Source organism: Trachemys scripta, chromosome 4 (assembly GCF_013100865.1).
Source record: "Trachemys scripta elegans isolate TJP31775 chromosome 4, CAS_Tse_1.0, whole genome shotgun sequence".
Taxonomy (NCBI): domain Eukaryota; kingdom Metazoa; phylum Chordata; order Testudines; family Emydidae; genus Trachemys; species Trachemys scripta.
The window spans coordinates 104,112,961-104,134,682 of NC_048301.1; the positions used below are offsets into that span (position 1 = coordinate 104,112,961).

General features: G+C 42.7%; 1 protein-coding gene across 6 annotated transcripts in view; it reads right to left on the bottom strand.

The window, feature by feature from the left end:
- The window catches only part of LOC117877276 (tyrosine-protein phosphatase non-receptor type 5-like), a 202,237-nt gene that overhangs the window by 142,533 nt on the left and 37,982 nt on the right, over positions 1 to 21,722 (bottom strand). For all 6 annotated transcript variants that reach the window (XM_034770235.1, XM_034770233.1, XM_034770234.1 and 3 more), the window contains one exon: positions 14,023 to 14,153. In XM_034770235.1, the coding sequence (XP_034626126.1) occupies positions 14,023 to 14,032 (10 nt within the window). In that variant the 5' untranslated portion in view covers positions 14,033 to 14,153. The remainder of the gene's footprint in view (positions 1 to 14,022; positions 14,154 to 21,722) is intronic.

Sequence of the window (21,722 nt, forward strand, 5' to 3'; positions counted from 1 at the left end):
GGTCCTAACCCACACAGTCTTCCTGGGGGGGAAGGATGTAGCCACCAGGGTCACGTGCCCCCAGACCTGGCTCCACCAAAGGTTGAGAATAACAGTCACAGCTAGCCCCCACTAGGGCTGATGGCACTAGATACTGCTGAATATGTCCTTCCTGGGCATGCCTAGTCCTTCTAAATGGGCCACTCCCCCTCACAAATTACCCGAGTGCTCCCACCCACATGGCGTTCATAGTAGTTAATATCCATAGCCCATTAGTAACAAAGTAAATTATTTAAATCAGCCCACCAGGTTGCCCATCTGTAACAAATTCATGCACATTATGCATGCTGTACAGACAGCATGGTCTGCAGCTACACTGCTCACAGACAGCAATCTGTGTGAAGTACTGAGCCTGGCTTACACCACTGTAAATCAGGAGTAATTCCACAAGTGAGGGGGCTATACTTGTGTGAGAGAAGAGTCAGGCCCTCATCAGGCTTTTTGCTCCAAAAATATAGGCTTCTCCCACTTGAGGCAAAAGGAGAAACTCCACTAGCTGATACTAATGGTAAGAGCAGCAGCAGTAAAACCCAGTCAGAAAACAGCAGTGATAGACTAGCCATTACATCATATACTGTGGGTCTGATTCTCCTCCCACGCTGGTGGTCCACTGTTATGACTCCATTGTTCTCACTGGAATCACTCCTGATTTATACCAGACTAAGCAGAACAGAATCAAGCCCCATGTGTGCATATATAAAACGTAATTTGATTATTCAAATCCTGTAAGCAAGAGATTTAGTCTTAATAGGATCTGTTAATATTTACAGGCTTAAACCCAGGACATGTTGCTAAGGGCTGTCCTGTTTTTTTCCCCTTGGAAACCATATCAGATTAGAGCATATGATATTTCTAACAGCTGGAGCCTCTTAAGTTAGTTTTGCTTTAAAAAATTAAAATAAAAATATTAAATGTGTCAAATTACAGCTCTTAAAAAAAGCGAATGTAGACCCTTGGTGGGCAGAGGCAGTGAATATTAACTCTGATCACACCCACACATAATTAGCATTTGCCATCTTTCAATCAGAGCTCTGTTCAAAGCTTCTTTTGTCTTTGCACAAGGACCTTCCTTCCTTTTCTGTTCAACAGCTCACAAAGAGTTCTTCTGATTATTGACCAACAATTAACTACAGTCTAATTAAAAAAAAAAATACATCTCTCTTTGTTACCCTGTTTTTTTTCAGTGAAGATTTTGGAATACATAGAAGCAATTTGTGGGTGTGCTGAGCTTTGTTAACAGACAATAAATGGCTTTCAGCTGTGTTGCTTTTCCCACACCAGTCCCAGCTAGCAACCTCTCTCTTTAATTCTGAAAATGGAAACACACAGAAAAGCTTTATAATTCTATAGCTAAAATAAAGAGCTATAGCTTTGACTGTCCACAAATCAGCTTCATGGAGACAAAATAATGTTACTGAGATTTGTCAACAATACAGATGTAGATTTAGATGCACAGGGCCAAGTCCTACTCTTAGACAAGGATAGCCCAAAATAAAATATTATTTATACCTTTATCCTTTTGGCAGACACACATTTAAGGATATATTTAATGTAATCAAAAGTGTGGAATAAAAAACCAAACTTTTGTAATACACTAGCCCATTCACGCAAATTAAAGACTGCAATTTAAGTGTATTTTGTATTTGTGCTACTATTGTGATTTTGCTTGATGAAAAGAAAGTGTTTTATAAAAAATAAACTCTCCATTTAAGCAGTGATACTGGATAAATTGCATCTATTTCTAACTTCCTAGTGATTTATTTGCCTACTGGTCAATAGGCTTGAAAGCAGCTTTCTGCTGTTGGGAAGTAGTGGGTTTTGCACCTTAATGCACATGTGTGATGGGCCAGTCTCGCCTTGCTGAGAAAATAGACCTTTTGATGATATTTCGTTGGGGTATAAACTGGCTTACTAAATGCCTTCTTACCTCCCTGAGGCCGCCTAGGGAAGCACTAGTGAGTCACCATCAAAAATTACCTTAACTCCAAAGATATTCTTTCATGAGCAAGGCAGGTTATGGGAACCAATCCTTAAAATCATCTGTAAGATGTAAGCCCCCAGGGCATTGTCCAAAGAATGAATGTTTCTCTTCTTCCTGAGAATTTAGAAATGAAGTATTGTCCTTGAACTGCTCATACAACTCAGGAAGCAATGCTCTGCTACTACAGTGGTAGACACCAGAATAAGCACCCGGACAGATAGATCCATAGAGAGATGGCCATAAAAGCCTATCAACTCAGTTTTACCTTCTTAGTGCATGACTGGGACTGCTGATAAGTGCCTTTGTTTTCCTCAGGCCTCCTTGATTAAGTAAGTTATTTTCAAGAGCACCTGATTTCAACATTTCATCTCATACCAAACACAGCAGATCACAAACTTACATGTACATGACTGTCCTAGCACATTGCTCCCACATCAAAACACCACTACAGTCATTCCCTGTGAAGTTTTTGCATTATTTAAAGTGTATTATATTTGTAAGCATATGTAACTCATCTGCTATCTTGACATGTTGCTAGTGTGTTGGTGGGCTGTTACTTGCTTTGTCCAGGTGACAGTTTTATATCAGTGGGAACTAGGACATCTTTCAATTATACCTCTCACCAGTACAACTATTCCTGTCATTCCATCCAGAATGCTCCATTTGCATGGACAGACATTTGAGGCAGTTACATCACCCTACTCCTACTCCCAGTGGGAACTTTACAGTTGACTTCAATAAGAGCAGAGTTAGGCCAATACTGGCTGGTTTTGAAAATCCCATCCTTCACCTTGGTGCTTAAATAGAAGTTTCAGACAACCCACCCCCACCCTAGACTTTCTTCTTTAGTTGAGGCCCAGTCCTGAAAGCTCTAGACCAATTTTTCCTGAGTGCCCTCAGTTCCCACTGGCTGAGGAGCTCAGCTGATTGGGTGGGCCCTTTGCAGCAAAGGTAGGATCACTGGTGTTAGTGACATCATAATGGAAATTGTAACAGCACTGCCTACCTGGTCTGGCTTTGTGCTAACCACTACCTCCGTTTCTCCTCCTACACTCTGGATCGCCCAACCTCCCAGTCTGGTTTGGTTGCTGCAGTCACCTGCTACAATTACTGGGCCGTTTGACTAAGTTACAAAAAGAAAACTCCAAAATAAGCACAAAACAAGCTGGTCACAGCTACCTTCTTCCTCAGAGTCTCTCTTCTCAGCCCCATGCCATTCCTGGCTCCTTGAACCACTCACTACTCTTTATCTATCAGCAACTCCCACTGCTTCCTATGCGGAGTCTTTCTTTCCCCCATCACTCTTCACAAGCTTCTTTTATCCTCACTCTGATTTAGCTACATGGCATGCCTGTTATGTGATTTTGCTCATTTTCGCCACCTGAGGAGGTAAGCTAAGTATCCCACAGGTGGGGCTGAACCTATTTCCCTTTCAAGGGCCAGTCACCCTGTGAGAGAAATGAACAATAAAGATCCACTGTTTATTTCTTGTCAAAGTAAAAGTGCCATGGCCTGTTTCGGACAGACAGAAGCAGGAAAAGTGAGATGAATCAGGGAAATACCAAGTCCTTTTGCTTAAGGCAAATATAACATTGTCTTAAAAGCACTGCCTTTCACCTCAACAGACCCCAGCAGGCCTTACAAACTACATACATGTAGCACCACTAAAATGCAGTGGCCTCTGGATTAGAGGGGTGGCAACCAAAGGGCACACAGAACCAGCATGGGATAAGGGAACTTCACCAATGACTTTTGAGCAAACCCCAGCTCTTATGGAAGTGCCATAGAATCTTTAACATCATGAAGAGAGAACCTAGGCCTAGATCCTCCAGATCACCACGGAAAGCATAGAGAAGTTCAGGAGGGAGATACAAAAGTAACCATTTCTACAGCACCATATAAACACATAACAATGGATATGTGATTCCCAGCTCAGAGAGACATACTTATGTTAGCTCTCATTGAGCCAGCGTGCTCAAAAGAGACTATAGCTGCGGCAGTGCACTAGCTTGATGAGAGCTAGTGTGAATATGTCTCCTCAAGCTGGAAATCACACCCCCCCAGCTTGAAACATACCCATACCGAGACAATCCCTGCCCTGAAGAGCTTACTATAATAACCGTCAACTCCCAGAGTAACCACTGGGATTTGATGGTATCCAGCACCTTGCAGGACTTACCAGCCTCCTGCAAGCTTGACACCTCCATCCTCACCTAGTCAAAATTCCAACTGACATCAGAGGATATTTTGCTTGAGTAAGAATGTCAGGATTTGGTCCCCCTCATCTGACCCATCTAGCCATCCATCCAGCTTCCGTAGGTAAGAGGCTTTTTTGTGCAAACGGGACAATGGTATTCAAACCACAGCATAGACTTAACAAAGCAAAAACACTAGTTTGAAGGTCAGTCATCAACATACTGTATTTATATACCTATTGTCAAAACTGATGGAGCAGAAAAGAGCTTTAATAGAATATTTAGTTAGTTAATTAAATTTGGCATGTTATTGGGTTTTTTTCCATAACACTGTGGCACTGATTCTATGAAAAGCAATGAAAAAAGGGTTCTATTTTAAAGTGCTAATAGCTTTCGTCTTTCAAAAAAAACCATATGTTTAATGAATAAATATGTTATAAAAAGAGGCACGCACGTGTGTGTTGGAGGGGGGCATTCTGTTTGTTCTCACTTAAAGAACTCAATAATGGCAATTGCCAATGATGTGTAGCCTCTATTGTCAGGACAAAATAAAAGTCATCTTGGTCATTCACTTCCAGGTGCAATTGCTATTTTTTAAAATAATAAATTCTCTGCTGCTAAAAATCTGAGTTGAAAATAAATTAAAACAATTTGGGACACTAGATAGTCACTTGCATATTGTGGAGATATATAAGAATCTGAACAGAATAGAATTCAGTACCCAGGCACTTGGCTAGCACAGCAAGAGTTGCAGCATGTAGAAATTTGAATACAATAGAGTACAGTATACAGGCACTCAGATAATATGGTGAGGGATATGGGGCAAGAACCTGAATAGAATACACTATATAGGACATACCACAGTGGTGGGCACCGTCAAGAACCTGCACAGAGTAGGATACTGCTCACCGGCACTCAAATACCACGGTGAGGAGTGTAATACAAAAACGTGAATAGGACAGAATACGGTATAGAGAGGTTTAGATACTACACTGAGTGGCATGATAGCAGAACTTGACTAGAATAGAATATGCCATGGAACAAACACAAGGCACAATAGATAAGCTTGTCTATTTCTACATATGCAAATATGACTGCAAAGGTTTCATGGACTCGTTCATAAAATTAAGCTGCCACTTCCTGACTGCAGAAAATAAAAGTATGAAACCCTTAATGGTGGCTGCAAGGTTTCTTAGGAATTTTGATAATTTTTTCCTAAAATATCACATTTCCTGTGTGCAGCACTTGACAAAGACTGAAACAAAGTGGTACACAGAATCAGATTCTGTAGCATTTACCGACTTCCCCACTCTGTCTTTTCGAGGTTCTTCTAGTCCAGTATCAGGGTCACATTCTCTCTCGAGAGCCATGGGAATTTTGGGTGGCTTACATGCCTGGTTGACCGCTCAGTCAGAATCTTATCCATCCTGGGAAGGGTGCACCCAGGCAGATTTCTCCACCTGTTCTTCCTCTCAGTTACATGTCTTGCCTTACTTGGGTAAACACTGTGGCTCAAAGGAGGAGACTGCTCTATCTTTGTGCTACAGGAGGAGCTCCCAAAGAGTGCATGCTGCAGCTGGCAGTCTGTCAGCCAGGGAGTGAATGTGGTATATGTATTCCCCTCCATACCCTGTCAGCTCCTCTGGGACAGATGGCTCTACCTGCCCCTTTCGGGCAGCTTAGCACCACTGATGGCACTAGGCAGACTCAGTGCCTGCACTCCCTCTCCAGATTGTGACTGGCCTCTGCTGTAAGTGGGGAAGGCTCCTTTCACCCACTTCCTAGCTTGTGCAGAACTAGACACATTCTGGCCTCCCACCGCTGACTGATATTTTTGATCAGCTTCTTCCCCATGAATGTATGTAGCAGATCCCAATTAGCAATAGTCACCGATCACTGAGTGGGAGGACGGAGATAAGAATCTGCACAAAGATAGAGCAGTCTCTGGCTTCCTCCTCCTCCTCTTCTTCTACAGCTGTGATACAGTGAGGAAAATGTTCCATCATTAAAACCTCTCGTTCTTGGGGAGGCCTTCCCCTCCCACCCTCCTCTCAATACAATTTTTATTAATGTATCTTCCCATTGAGATTTTATCCTTCCCTACGCTGTAAGGTGCTGAGATCTCAAGAGGGAAAACATGAAATCACGAGCTGTCGATCTGTGAGAAAAGTGAAGCGAGATTACATTTCTCTGGGCTTAGGCCTTGTCAACATGAGGAAAATGCACCGGTCTAACTAAAGGGGTGATTTGAAACTAATAGTTAAACCGGTGCAAAAGTCTGAGTAGACACTCTTATTTGGTTTAAAGCAGGCTCATTGCAATTTAGCTTAAATTGCTTAAGAATAGATTTAAGCTAAACTGAAATAAACCACTCCAAAATGAGAATAAGAGACTCCAACCAGGGCTTTGCACCACTTTAACTAACTTGGTTTAAAAATGATTTAAGTTAAATTGGTGCAACTGTCCCATGTAGACAAGACCCTAGTCTTAAAAATGACTAATATATTTTTAAGTCTAGTTTGGTACGCAGTTGTGTTCTTAGTTTCGGCATGTAATTAACCAGTTTGCCAGTCAATTAAATACATAACAGTGATGAATACGCACACAAATTAGGTATGCTACATTTTAGTGCCTGGTCTAATACCCAGTGAAGTCAATGGGGGTCTGCCCATTATTTTCGATGGGCTTTGGATCAGGTCTTTTAGTGTGTGCAGCTGCATGCCTGAAAGACAGTCCACTCGCTACTTATTCAAAGTCTACAATGTTCCTTCTGCTAAAGTTTGGTGGTCATTGTTATGCTTTCACTAAACCGGGCACTACAAAAATGATGTGATCTGATAAAAGAGAAAGAACAGGGCATGTGTTAGGAAAAAGTGACTATAGCAACAAACATAGAAGCAAAAGAAAAAGATGAGACAGAGGAAAAAGACAAGAGAAGATGAAGAGGCTCAGGGAAAAAAGGAGGAATGAGGAAAGGAGGATAAGCTTAGTGATACCAAGCAGAGGAAGGGAAGGAAGAGAGGGGAAAATAATAGAAAAAAGAAAAAAAGACATTATAGAAGACAAGCATAGAGAGGAGGTACAACCAGAGCAGAAACTAAACACAGCAACAGGCAATATCTCATATCACACAAAGCAAACATCAGCCAGAAGCCCAGCAAACAAGAACTTTCCTGCATCAACCCTGATCTCAGAGCTTCAGTAAGAAGCCCTGCCTCCATCTCCTATGTCTCTGGCAGCCCTTCACCTGAACACTTATTCAGGGAAACTGGAGTTAACCCCTTGTATAGCAAGAACTAGATAGGGCAGTGTTATTCTCCATTCAATGCTTGTATGCTTCACACGGACAATTTGCATTAAAGATAATGGACTCAATTTCCCCTTTTTTCCCTGCATGCACCAATGGAAGTAAAAGATGTTGGGTAAAATTTTCCAAAGCCCCTAAATGACTTTGGAGACTAAGGGCTAATGGGATATAAGCTCCTACATTGCTTAGGTGCTTCTAAAAATTCCACTAGGCGCATGCCTGAATCTTTAGGTGCCCAAATGCTTTTGAGAACCTGGCCATATGCTCAATTTTCAAAAGTGACTTAGGCACTTAGAAGCCCTAAGTAACACTGAAGTCAACATGACACAGATGCCTAAGTAGAACTGGGCAATTTTTTCCCCCAGCAAATAGTATATTCACCGAAAAATGCATGTTTCAGTCAAACAAAGCTATTTGTGAATTTGGATCAAATTCAGTGAATAGTTTCAGCCAAATAAAATTGGAAAAAAACAAAATTCTGAAAAAGTCAAAAATGTTTCATTTCAACATTTTCAAAATGAAAATTTCGACTTTTCATTTTGAAATGACATTTTGTTTCTAAAATTAGCTATATTTGGGCTTGGAAAGATTTGTTTTTCATCTGTAAATGTCTGTAAGGGTTAATTTCACTGTCCACACACAAACCAAAAAAGATATTTCCATTGATAATTATCAAAATTTCCAGATAGGCAAAATAAGAAAAATGCTGCTTGAGAACTTCTTAGAATTTGATTTAAGGACCTTTACATTGTATATTTTGATGTGATGTTGACAATTTGTATTTTAAATGGTTAAACTTTTTAAATCTGAACTTTTACAGCCTTTAATGAATTATTATCTGACCTTCCCTCTATTTGACCATCCCATAATTTCCCGCAACTGTGAAAATTTAAATTAATAAAAATAAACACTGATATACATGGAAATTATAAAAAAGTTAAAACTTAATTCTGCCAAACCTAGTATATGTAATTTAAAAACAAATAGAAAAAGGGTAAAAAAAAAAAAAAAGCCCAAAATGAAACAAAATGTTTCATTTGGACCAAAATCAATTTTTCCCCCCCCGTTTTTCATTTCACAAAAAAAACCCCAAATTGTCATTTTAGGTCCATCCGAAACAAACAAACAAAAAAAATTCAGATTTTTCGGTTCAACCACCAAAAGAAAAATCAGTTATTCACCCAGCTCTACTCCTACATGCCTGTCTTTTTTGAAAATGGGACAAAGGCTTTTAAGTCACTCTGGCACTTTTGAAATATTTATTTGCTATATGTTTTCATTTTCTTCAGCGGCATATCTACAAATGGGGCATATTCATGCAGAATATGTACTCTGTGTTGCCGTTGCTAGGCATGGAGCCTTTATTAACGTCACTTACAAGAAAGGGACAAGGCTCTCATTGCACAATATCAACTCCTATGTACATGTAAGCCACCCAGAATTGGGGATGATACAAATTCTACCACATTCCCACATAGATGGAGCATGGTGCTGTTAAAGAAGTGACACATCTAGGCCCAATCATGGAATATCAGGGTTGGAAGGGACCTTAGGTGCCATCTAGTCCAACCCCCTGCTCAAAGCAGGACCTAATCCCCAACTAAATCATCCCAGCAAGGGCTTTGTCAAGCCCGACCTTAAAAACCTCTAAGGAAGGAGATTCCACCACCTCCCTAGGTAACCCTTCCAGTGCTTCAGCACCCTCCTAGTGAAAAAGTTTTCACTAGATATGCCACCACATGGTGTACCACAATGTCTTGCTTGTGCTGTGTCCTGGATATCTTTTATCTTTATGACTGACCTTTCTGAAGATAAAGCTTTGCACTGGGAGACCCGTGAAGAGCCAGGAGACAGTGTCAAGGGTGCCCTATGAATGGCGAGAGAAACTTAGATGAGCTGGCCCCTGAAGAATTTCTGGGGAACTGTGGCAGCCTGGATGCACAACAGAAAAGATTATTTTGCTACATCTTTGCAGCCTTTCCCTGAGAGGCTGTCAAATACTGTTGGGTTTTTTGTTTTGTTTTATTTTTGAACATAGATCCTTCAGTCTTTACTGGCACCAATGAGAGTTTTGCCTGAGACATGACTGCAAGATCAGGCTTCTAAATTCACTGCCTACTTCTGCTAACATTTAAAAAGTTCTCTGATAAGCAAGCATGTTTGCCTCAATTCCATTTTTAGGATAAGGTTTGACCTCTTCATGTATCTTTAATTGTACTATTGATTTTCTTCAGTTTATGTACAAAGAATGAAAACAAATGAATAACTGGTGCAATCAGTGAATGTGAACATATAAACCCAATGTGCTGCTCATCAGCCTTCCATGTCAGTTCATTATAGCAGCCACCGTGCCATAACCCCTCTCCCGTAGACAAAAGACAGCGTTATCAAACAAACAAGAGACCACTTGATCTTTTAATCAGTTTGGATAAGCTTGTAAAATACACAGCAAAAAATGTTAATGGTTCCACTGTTGCGATGGGAAATAAGAGATAGAGGCAGGGTAGGAATCACCTGCAGGAAAGAAAAGGACCATCTTCAATAGGTATATAGGGAGGATTTGAATACAGAAACTGTTAGTTGCTGTTCGCCTTCGCGCACAGCAGCAAGTTCTTAGTGCAGCTTGGAATCCGAAAGTGCAAAGGCACCATTGTCAGTAAAATGCCAGCATTGCACAGAACAAACCAAGTTTGCCCCTTTTTTTCTAAAGGAATTATTATAGTAACTCTAGAAGGTTTGCTGAAATTGTCTAACCATTGGTCTCCTTCTCAGTGGCGTGATGTGAAGAGCTGGAGTCTCTTCATTGTGATCTAAAAGAAAATTATTATTAAAGGGGAAAAAAGAAACCTGGATGGTTTATCAGTAAAATGAATCCAATTCACTGCAGAACACTGTGGTTGGCATTTTCAATGGTGTCTAAAAGGAGTTAGGTGCCCAACTTCCATTGAATTTTAATGGGAGTTGGCACCCAGTGCCATTAGTCTCCTTTGGAAATCACAGCCGGTAGCACTATCCCTGGTATGTATGGTATGATGATGTTAGACATCAAACAAAGACAATATTTAAGTGTAATTCTTATTTGCCACTAATTAAGGGTTGGATAAACAATAAGAACACATATGGGATCTGTTCCTAAATTGGCATCAATGGAACTATGCCAGTCTACAATAGCCAAGGATCAGGCCCCTGAAGAATAAATAGTTTTATGGCAAGAAAACTAGATATAAACTGATTAATGCCTGGGATAAAGAAAGAGAAGAAAACCGAGTCAATTCCCTTATCATTTACTGTTCTCTGAAAGGGGCTGTGCATAGAAAGGAGGGAGTACTTCATAATCTCTCCAACTCTTTTCACCAATATACCACAGGGGAGGCTCTCATTCCCACACAGGAGCCTAAGATTCATGCACTAACCACTGTGCCACCACTTCTGCTTCAAAATCTTGACAAATGCAGAATGCTCACTGTTGGTGTGTCATCCTCATGCTACAAATATTAAGCTTGCCAACAGGAGTTACTCCTTTCGAGTCCCGATGCTCATTTTTGTTCTCATTAGAACCTCCACTAGTATTACACAGTATGCTATGGATGCTGCTCCTTCATAACAGGTTTTTACAAAAAAAAAGAAGACAACGACGACGACGAAGTGCAAATCTTGCATTAAAACAGGTTGATTTTCTTCTTCATGGTGAAAAAGTAGATTTTTCCATGGTTCTATTTGACTTCCATATGCAAACATATGGTTAGCCAAACTCCACTGATACGTTACTATGCAAATACATTTCACAAGCATGAACCTGTCTTTTTGAATGGCACATTCATTACAAATGCTGACTCTTGTTTACAATTGCCATAATGAAATCATGGAATGTCCATGTAATGAAAGCTCATTTTTAAATGAACAGTCCCTGTATTTGTATTCATCAAACTACAGAGTAATAAAAATGATCTTTCTTCCTTCCTCTTTGCTCCCCCAAACTGCAAGCATTCTTTCCAAAGTGTGTTTTGCTATATTTTATTTCTGAAACAGAAATAGTGTAAGCACATAGGGCCAGGTTGACATATACCTTACTCACTGTATGCTGTTACTCATCCAAGAAATTCCACTAAGGTCAACAGGACTATCTGTGTGATCACCAATGGGAGTAATGGGTCACAATCTGGTCCACAGTGAGTAGAAAAATTAATTAGGACAAACAGAATCCAAATATGGGGCACTTCTCTTCTTAGTTCAGGATCAAAAATTAAATTATGTTAAGTAAAAATGGAGGGGGAAACAAAGCCTCATATAAACAGAAGGGTTTTCATGAAATTAAGACTTATTTTCATTTAACTATTCCTTATGCAGTTTTATGAGCCCCAAACCCGCAACATTATGCTGGTGCATAAAAAGCAGAAAGTGAAACTGACTGGAACGTAAAAATGAAACGGGCCAGTTTCATTTTATAGTCCAAGCTAAGAAAAATACAAAAAAAGTAACCATACATCATAAATGGCTGAAAGGACTGTATATTTGATTTTTTAAAAATCTTTTTGTTTTAATAATCTAAGGTATTATAAGTAATACAGGAAAGCAGTAATATTTATTTTTAAATATGTGATTTTTGTATAGGCAATGATCCAAACTCATCCCTGGTGCAATTCAATTGATTTCAGTGTAGTTAACCAGACATGAATTTACACAGTGCTTTTTAAGTATTATTTTGTCTGTTACAGGAGTTGAGTAGTGAGCAGAACTGTGTATGCCACTCTTTGAAATTAACACAAAATAATCTAAGGATGTTTAGAACATACAACACCAAACTCTACAACCTTACTCAGGCAAAACTAACAAAGATGCCAACATTTAGACTGCAAGTTCTTTAAAGCAGTGACTGCCATTTACTATACATTTGTATGGGGCCTAGCACAATGGGGCCTCCACCTATTTGACGCTTCAAGGTGCTACCACAATATAAATGTTGAACAGTAATAATGTGCGGTTTTAGTGCCTAGACTTCCATTGGCTTCAAAAGGCTTTGGATCAGGTCTTTACTGCACAAAGGCTGCAAAGCGCAGGCCTTAGTATGGTGACGTGAATTGACATTATGAGATACTTCCTTCCTGCCCTCAGATGAACACTGAATACATTGATCTTCAACTGGCCAAACTGTCACCTGATCCCAGTTCTCAGCAGAGAATGTGAGGACCGATCAGACATATCTGCATGAGAAATGATCTTCTTCTTGCTCAGGATTCTTATGTAAAAAAAAAAAAGAGAGGTCAGCACCTCCTGCAAAAAATCACTTCTGAAATGAGATAAGCAGAATGTGGGTAGAATAATCCCACTTACCTAACCAGCTTGCTCTCGTAAGGGGAATTATTTTTCCCGCCAAACATTTTCCAGTATAGTATTTCATCAACCCCTTTTCCACAAGCTTCATTTTCAACATGGAGTTGCGTTCAGATTGCATATTCACATTTTTACCTGCTGACGCGGCAGGTTCGGCCGATCGCGGCCCCCACTCGCCGCGGTTCACCGTCCCGGGCCAATGGGGACGGCGGGAAGCGGCGCGGACCGAGGGATGTGCTGGCCGCGGCTTCCCGCGGGACGGCAAACCGCGGCCAGTGGGGGCCACAATCGGCCGAACCTGCCGCGTCAGCAGGTAAATAAACTGGCTCAGCCCGCTAGGGTGCTTACTCTGGTGAGCCGCGTGCCGAACGTTGCCAATCCCTGGCCTACAGAGTACTATTAAAAAGCTGATTAAATGAAGTATAAAAACATATTTATGATGCAACAGGAAGGCAAATATATCAGATTTCCAGCAAATAAAATCAACCTTCTATTTAATACTTAAAAAAAAAAAAAGAAGAAGAAGATTTACTACACTAAGGGCCTGAGTCAAAGCCCACTGACTTCAATGGGCTCTCATCCTGCAAGGTGCTAAGCACTTCTGATGAGGCACTGAGCACCCTCAGCTCCCATTGACTCCAACACCACTTGAGAATGCCAAACACCTAAACGACTGGGTCCTCAGTCATTTAATAACTGTTCAGCACAGTATCATTAACAAGTAAGACAAACAGTCTAAAAACCCACTGGATGCCCAGAAGTTCATTTAGGCTGGGATTTTCAAAGGAGGCGCAGAGTATTAGACATCCAGATCCCATCCAATTTCAATGGGATCTGGGTGCCTAAATCCCTTATGCGCCTTTGAAAATCCCAGCATTAATATGAAAGATGAACAGACACTTCCTGAAATGTGGAACCAGTCATGGATTGATGATCTGTTAATGAATATTGTCCTTTACTGGAAAAAAAGCAACAAGGGCTCTGTCTGTGTTAACTGGGCTTTGGAAGACGTGTACAACCTGCATTCATTTTCTTCCCTTTCCTGTCTACCTGTCCCCTTTATTCCACAGTAAAATTAGGACAAATTCTCAAAAAGATTGTCGAAAATTTTTTCCCTCCAGTATTGTAGTGTCATTGTGATGCAATGAACCATTAACTTCTGTACTTACCATCTGACATGCAGTGAGTACCCTTAGTCACATGGTAAACCCTTGCAAAATCTCCTCCAGGACTCGTCTGATTGGCACACGGTCCTCTGAGCTGATGGTTTATGTCCTTATGAGGTTTACACTCTAGAATCCTAAAAGGAAAAAAATTAAAGTCTAAGTCTTTCAGGCATAAGTGGGGATTTATTACATTATCAGGAATGAAAAGAAATATTATGGGATGATAAATGGAATGTACAGACCTGTAACTGGAGGTTCTTTAAGATGTGTAGTCCCTATCTGTATTCCACATGTGGATATGCATGCACCCCATGTGCCTGAAACCAGAGTTTTCGAGCAAGTAGAGTCTGTTGCTCCACACCTGTACAGTTGTTCCCCTCATGCTTCAAAGCGAGGGTGTAAGGTGTGGTATTGACCAAAGGCTCACCAGTTCCTCCTCTTACCATGAATCAGAGAGGATCCAAAAGAGATGGGAACAAAGGTAGGTAGTAGAATACAGTTAGGGACCATACATCTCCAAGACCCTCTGGTTACAAGTAAGTAACCTCCATTTCTTCTTTGAATGCTGGTCCCTGTGTGTGTTCCACATGTGGGTGACTAGTAAAGAGTATTCAAACAGGAGAGGGGTGTGAGGCACAGTTGGTATAGGTCTATGCAATGCTGCTGTCCCAACAGCTGCATCTGCAGAAGAGGCCTGGGCTAAGGCATAATGCTTGGTGAAGGTCTGGCTGGAGCTCCAATATAGGAACTTCTTGAAGTAAGGCTAATGAAGTTGCCTGTACTCTACTGGAACGTGCCCTCAGCACATCTGGGAAAAGCAGACACGCCAACTGATAACAAAAAGTGATATAGCTGGAGATCCACTTAGAGAGCCTCTGAGCAGATCACGCTTGTGCTGCAATTGCTCTGCTATAGCAACAAATATTGTAGGCATTTTCCTAATTGGTTTAGTTTTTTGCAGGTATAACGCTAACGCTCATCTGACGTCCAGAGGGTGATGTTTCCTGTCCTCATTGGAAGCATGAGGTTAAGGGAAGAATATCATTAAATAAATAGATTGATCTACGTGAAACTCAGAAATTACCTTAGGGATGAATTTTGAGTGGAGGCAAAGGAAAACCTTCTCCTTATGCAATGTGATGTATAGCGGGTTGGCCATGAGTACTCCCAGTTCACTCACTAATCAGAAGACTAAAAACACTGAAACTATATACAATTATATTTAAAGGTATGAAGACAGTGCAAAGATACTTTTGGACACAGAGGATTCCAGGCATCAGTAAGAAGAGACTGTAGAGGTGCCTGCCCGTATACCCTTGGCTCGAAGCATGAGAGCAACAACTGAGCAGGAGCAGACCAACAGACACTATGTGCTAGAAATCTCTGGTCTCAAGTGTATGGAACACATGCGTACCCACATGTGGAATATGCACAGGTAACAACAGCTGTGATGACAGTGCAGCATGGGCTTCAGTGCGGATAGTACAAGCCCAGCATGGACCCTGGGTATGGATTTGGCTCAGTAGCCTGCTCTGACGCCCACCCTGCTCTGTTTTCACTGCTGTTGTTATCCATGCTAGCTGGACCGGGGCTAGCTCAGGTAGGCTAGCCCATACACAGCTTTTCCTGAGTAGACATTCCCACAGTAACAGGAAATCAGAAAGATCTGCCAAGCTGCTATTGTTATGTGCCTGTAAGTATGAGAAGACTCTTAAAACCAGAACAGAATTTTAAAGGCAGCCAGTGATTTTAAAAAACAGGAGCACAACGTCTTCAAACTCTTCTGTATGTACTTAACTATACTCATGTGAGTAGTTCTAACTACACATAGGAGAAAAGTTATTCGTGTGCATAAGTGTTTGCAGGGTCAGGCTCCAAGTTAGACAAGAATTCAGCCTACTTTCTATCGTAGTATTAGAAGCCTCTGAGGATAAGTCACAGAGAACTGATTATTAAGGAATTGCAAGACTCAAGCATAGTGACAGCCAAATACTAAAAAGCATATTTAGAGTACTTCACAGAAGCAGAACTACCTTCACCCAGTGCACTGTATTAGTACAAATTTATATTTTAAGATCTGAGTTGGGAGCTTCAACTCAGGCCAGGTCTATACTAAAAAGTTAGGTCAACCAGCTATGTCGCCTAGGGGTGTGAAAAATCCACAACTCTGAGTGACATAGTTAAAACTGACCTGACCCCTGGCATAGACAGCAGTAGGTAAATGGAAAAATTCTTCTATTGACCTAGATCAGACGTGGGCAAACTACGGCCCACGGGCCACATCCGGCCCGCGGGACCATCCTGCCCAGCCCCTGAGCTCCCAGCCGGGGAGCCTAGTCCCTGGCCCCTCCTCCACTGTCCCCCCTCCACCACAGCCACGCCGCCACGCGGGCCGCACTCTGGCCCGCCCCTCCCGCTGGGCAGTGTGGGGAGCGCAGCTAGCTCTGGTCGGGTGTCATGGCTGCGAGCTCCTGCTGCTGATAAGGGGGCGGGGAGCAGGGGGGTTGGGTAAGGGAGCAGGGGGTCCGGGGGGGGCAGTCAGGAGGAGGGGGTGGTTGGATGGGGCACAGGGAGGGTTGGGAGTGGGAGTCCCGGGGGGCCTGTCAGGGGGCGGGGATGTAGATAGGGGTCGAGAGGGCAGTCAGAGGACAGGGAGCAGGGGGTGTTGGATAAAGGGGTGGGATCCCAGGGAGCAGTTGGGGCGTGGGGTCCCGGGAGGGGGCGGTCAGGAGATGAGGAGCAGAGGGCAGTTGAATAGGGGGTGGGAGTCCGGGGGGGGCTGTCAGGTGGTGGGGGGGGGGGGGGGGGGTGGGGGGGGTTGGGGGTCGGGAGGGGGACGGGGAGGGGAGGGGGCAGATAGGGGGCAGGGACCAGGCTGTTTGGGGAGGCACAGCCTTCCCTACCTGGCCTGCCATACAGTTGCGCAACCCCGATGTGGCCCTTGGGCCAAAAAATTTCCCACCCCTGACCTAGATACTGCCTCTTGGGGAAACTGATTAACTACAGCGACAGGAGAACCCCTCCCATCACTGTAATGAGTATCTACAATGAAGTGCTACAGTGCTGCATCTGCAGAGGTTTAAGTTTAGACATAGCCCCAGTGTCTGCCTGTGCACATACACAATTGTACATGCAGCCATCTGCACACATGCTCTGGCCCTGCAAGAGTAGCTGAGAGATACTAACACCTGCAGGCACTGCTACATAGAATTTTAATGCAAATCTAGCAAAGAGTAAACATTTCACAAAGTGAGAGGGCAGCGGAGGATTAAAAATTGCTACTCTTCTCCTTTCCTTTGCTGGAAAAAATGGAGAAATCTTCATTTCTGGAAGACAGTCATTGCACAGGCAACTTATGGAAACAGCCCTGTGGGGCTTATAATACATATCACCATCACCACTACTATGGCACAAGATGCTGTTGGGGAAATATTCTCCCACTGTTCCTTTGAGGTCCTGAATCAGCAAAGCACTTAAGCACATGGTAAGTCCTACTGAAGTAAATGGGTTATAAGTGTGGGGTCAGGTATGTTGCTGGATAGGAACTGTGCAGCAGGAGCTCTCTAAACCACGCATCAGACCCTTTCTCTGCCTCAGTTTTCCCTTAGTGTCAGTCATTCACCAGCTCCCAATGCTGTCAGGTCCTTGCAATTATTTAGCCCTCCAGTTAAGTCCAAATGTCCACCCCTTCCAGAGGTGTAAGTCCAATATAAACTCCAAACCAAATTTTCTACCCCAGGATCTTCTACAGGGTACAACCCTCCCTCTGAAGGTCTGTCCTCTTTCACCTTGTCTTCAGCCACACTGGGATCTATTCAGTTCCTTCTCCAGGGGTTACTGCACCACCTCATGGTGTGGCAATATATAGGGAATCCACCTACACACTCTACTATGGGTTTCTAGACCTGTCTGCCCTGCAGCCTAAATTTCCCTCTCTTTCCCTTCATGGGCCTCTATACACTCCATGCCTGGCTTCCTCACTGGTGCTTTCTTGACTGGCCCCAGGGGTGCTGGAACAATTTTTATAGTGTGGTGTTGATGATGGAAACCGTGTATTTGGTGTTTGTTATTACTACTTCAAGCCAGCACCCTCAAGTTCCAGCACCACTGACAGGCCCAGATATTCTTGATGGAGTATTGACTACTAGGTCTGATCTTCCTAGTATCTCTCTCAGATCTGCTCTCCTTTTGACCAGACTACTCTTTTATCCTAGGAGGCCTGGTTTTTAGTCACATGCTCCCCATCACATGACCTTATGATCAAAATATGGTGGAAAATGTTCATGAAAAATTTTGTCCAAATTTCAGATTTTTGAAAATTTTTGACCAGATCAAACTATCTATCTATCTAAGAAGCATTATTATCTAGTGGCAAGGGCACAGGACTGGGATTCAGGATACCTGGGTGCCATTCCTGGCTCTGCCACAGACCTGTGGTACTGCTTTGGGCAAGTCACTTCACCTCTCTGTGTCTCTGTTGCCCCATTTGCCTTGCCTATCTAAACTGTAATCTCTTTGGGCAAGGATTGTCTCTTACTATGTGCCTGTACAGATTCTAGCACAATGGGGCCCTGATATTGGTTTGGGCCTGTGGGTGCTACTGTAATTCAAATAACTGTAACCATGTATGGGTACGTATTAAGAGCAATTTCTCTGGCACTAGGCCTAGTAGTGTCTGAATGCATATTTTGTTACATATATGCATATCTGAGCAAGAATTAGATGGAATTAATTTCCTTAATACAAGTTTGTTAGGTTTTTTTAATCACACATATTTTATCAAGGAAAGAAAATCAAACTCAAATCATATGGCTTACGTGTGAAAATTTCCCTTCTCCAGCAACACCTCCAATAGGAAAAAAAAAAAAGTTCATTCAGTAGTTAGTAATATACTCAAATGCTAAGCGTGATGCTCAAATCTCTCCTGAGGAACATTTATAGCAACCACTTTAGGTACTGATGTCACTCAGGGTGGGCATCCATATTGGTTATCTGTTTTAAAAACTTTATCGTCCATTAAAAATTATGACCAATATTGTTTTCCAGGCACAGAGATAAACATCCTGCTCAGTGAGATGAACTCTCATCTAAAAAAAAAACCCCCAAAACAAAACACTCAGAATAAAAAGCATTTGGTATGTGTCTGGTGCACATATGTGGCAGCATAGCATATTCCCTGCCTACACTGAAAGTGTGGGAGCACTTAGTCATCTAATGCGCATATTTGATTGGCACAATCCCTTTGCTTTCTCACATGGCGAGAAAGATGATCACCAATTTATTGTATTTTTACATCTTTATTACGTACTCATCAATCAGAGATACCGGAACCCCTCAGGTTAAGGTGGCTGTAACTACACATTGGTGGAAGCTGGACTGGCCTACAGTAAGGTCCCAGTTCAGGAAAGTACTTAAATGTGTGCTTAAATCCATCCCTTTTCCAGGGTAGCACTTAGACACATGCTCAACTTTAAGCATATACTGAAATCCCATTGACTTCAATTGAATTTAAGCATCTACTTAAGGGTGTCACGAATAGGGATATTTTCCTGAACTGGGGCTTAATTTAAATTCTGATTCAAAGCCCATTTAAGTCAATAGGAATCCTTCCAGTAACTTTGGTGGGTTTTGGATCAAGCCCTCAGTTTGTTTGCTTTGAATGCCCTGCTCTCAGTTTTGTACAAAGCTACAGTGGCTGAATGTAGTGCTTGAAGTAAAACTATAGATTCACTGTAGATAGAGGTCCCAAGAATGCAACAGAATCCATATGGGTTGACAGACCTCTGTGCCTTTGTAGAGTCCCATTGAATTCAGTACATATCAGACACATAACATGTCCTTTTTAAAGTCAATGGGGTCCCATACATTGGTACAGTGGAAGGGATGGCATAATTGGCCGTGCATAAATAAAATTTGATGCGGCATCCCAACTAGGGTTGCCAATTTTGTTTGGAGGTATTCCTGGAGGTTTCATCACATGACATAATTAAAAGATTAATCTTTAGGCCTGGAGATTCTAGGCCAATCCGGGAGGATTGGCAACCCTAATCTCAACAGGCTCAACACAGCCTTCGTTCTTCCCATTTATATAAACTGAGTACCTTAATGTTTTAATGCACGTGTGACTTTTTCAGATGAGACTTTAAAACAGTAAGGTACTCTCTGCTTTGCATGAACATACGCTCCTGGACTATATTTCATAAAGTTTAGGCCAAAAGATTCCTTTTGCTTGTTATCATTTTGATGCCATCTAGTTATTGGCTGTGCCCAGAAGGCCTTATACTCAACTCAAAGGCATTTCTGTCTGTCTGTAATGGAGTAACTTTTTGAACGCTGCGACTGATCACTTCTAAGATTTCAGGGAATATTCTACGCAACTGACTTTTGAGGAAAACTGAAAAACTAAGGGGAAATGGGGATCATATAAAGCCCCTGCCACCTCTTTATCACACTAGAGATTTAAATAGCAGTTAAAAAAGTAACCATGTAACCAATTAAAATTTTATTGGTTACATGGTAAAACGTTTAACCGGGGAACTATGGGTGTGTGGGGGTTCTGCAGCACCCCCACATTTTAGGCAGGGCCCCACTGTTGGCCTCCATGGCCGGGGTCCCAGCCGCCATGGCCGGGGTCCCGCACCACACCTGGGACTCTGCGACCGGCCGCACACCTGGGGTCCCTCCTGGCTGCCGCCCCGGGCAGCAATGGACTCCTGGGCTCCGACTGGCAGCGGAGTTTAATCGTTAACCAAAACCAATAAGACTGATGCTTATCGGTTAATCGGTTAACCCAGGGGTAGGCAACCTATGGCACACGGGCCGAAGGCGGCACACAACGTGATTTTCAGTGGCACTCACGCTGCCCGGGGCCTGGCTACCGGTCCGGGCGGCTCTGCATTTTAATTTAATTTTAAATGAAGCTTCTTAAACATTTAAAATACCTTATTTACTTTACATACAACAATAGTTTAGTCATGTATTATAGACTTATAGAAAGAGACCTTCTAAAAACATTAAAATGTATTACTGGCACACAAAACCTTAAATTAGAGTGAATAAATGAAGGCTCGGTACACCACTTCTGAAAGCTTGCCGACCCCTGGGTTAACCGGTTAAATTTTTACATCCCTATATCACACAATAGCCTTAAGCACCTCTGCCTTTGTCTATAGAGAAGGGCAGTGGTCCTCAAACTTTGTATCTCGCATCCTTCCTATCCACCCCAACTCTCCCGAGCTGGGAGCAGGACCAAGGCTCCGGGAGAGGGGATGTGGACAGGAGCAAGGGGGCTGAGGCTGGGTCCACAGCTGGGAGCAGCCAGGGGCTGGCAGCCAGGGCCCTGGGCCAGCAGCCAGGGCAGGAGTAGAGCTGGGCCCCAGCTGGGCCCCCCTGAACGTTCCTCCGCACCACCCTAGGGGGGCATGCCCCACAGTTTGGGGACCTCTGGACTAGGGGCTCACACACTTCAAAACTTGTGTAGGCCAAGCTCATTGCACACACTGGGGCTTCCTGCATCCCTCCATTCCTGCTGCCCCCACAAGTTCCCTGTGTGCCACTCTTCTTTTTCAGGACTCCCTACAACTCCCCACAATCACCTGCCTTCCAGGACTTCTGTATGTCTCCCAGTCCACTTCCTCTCATACTCCTCATTCTGTGTGCCTCCATTCTCCCCCCCCATGACAGAGTGCAGGTTGCGAACCGGT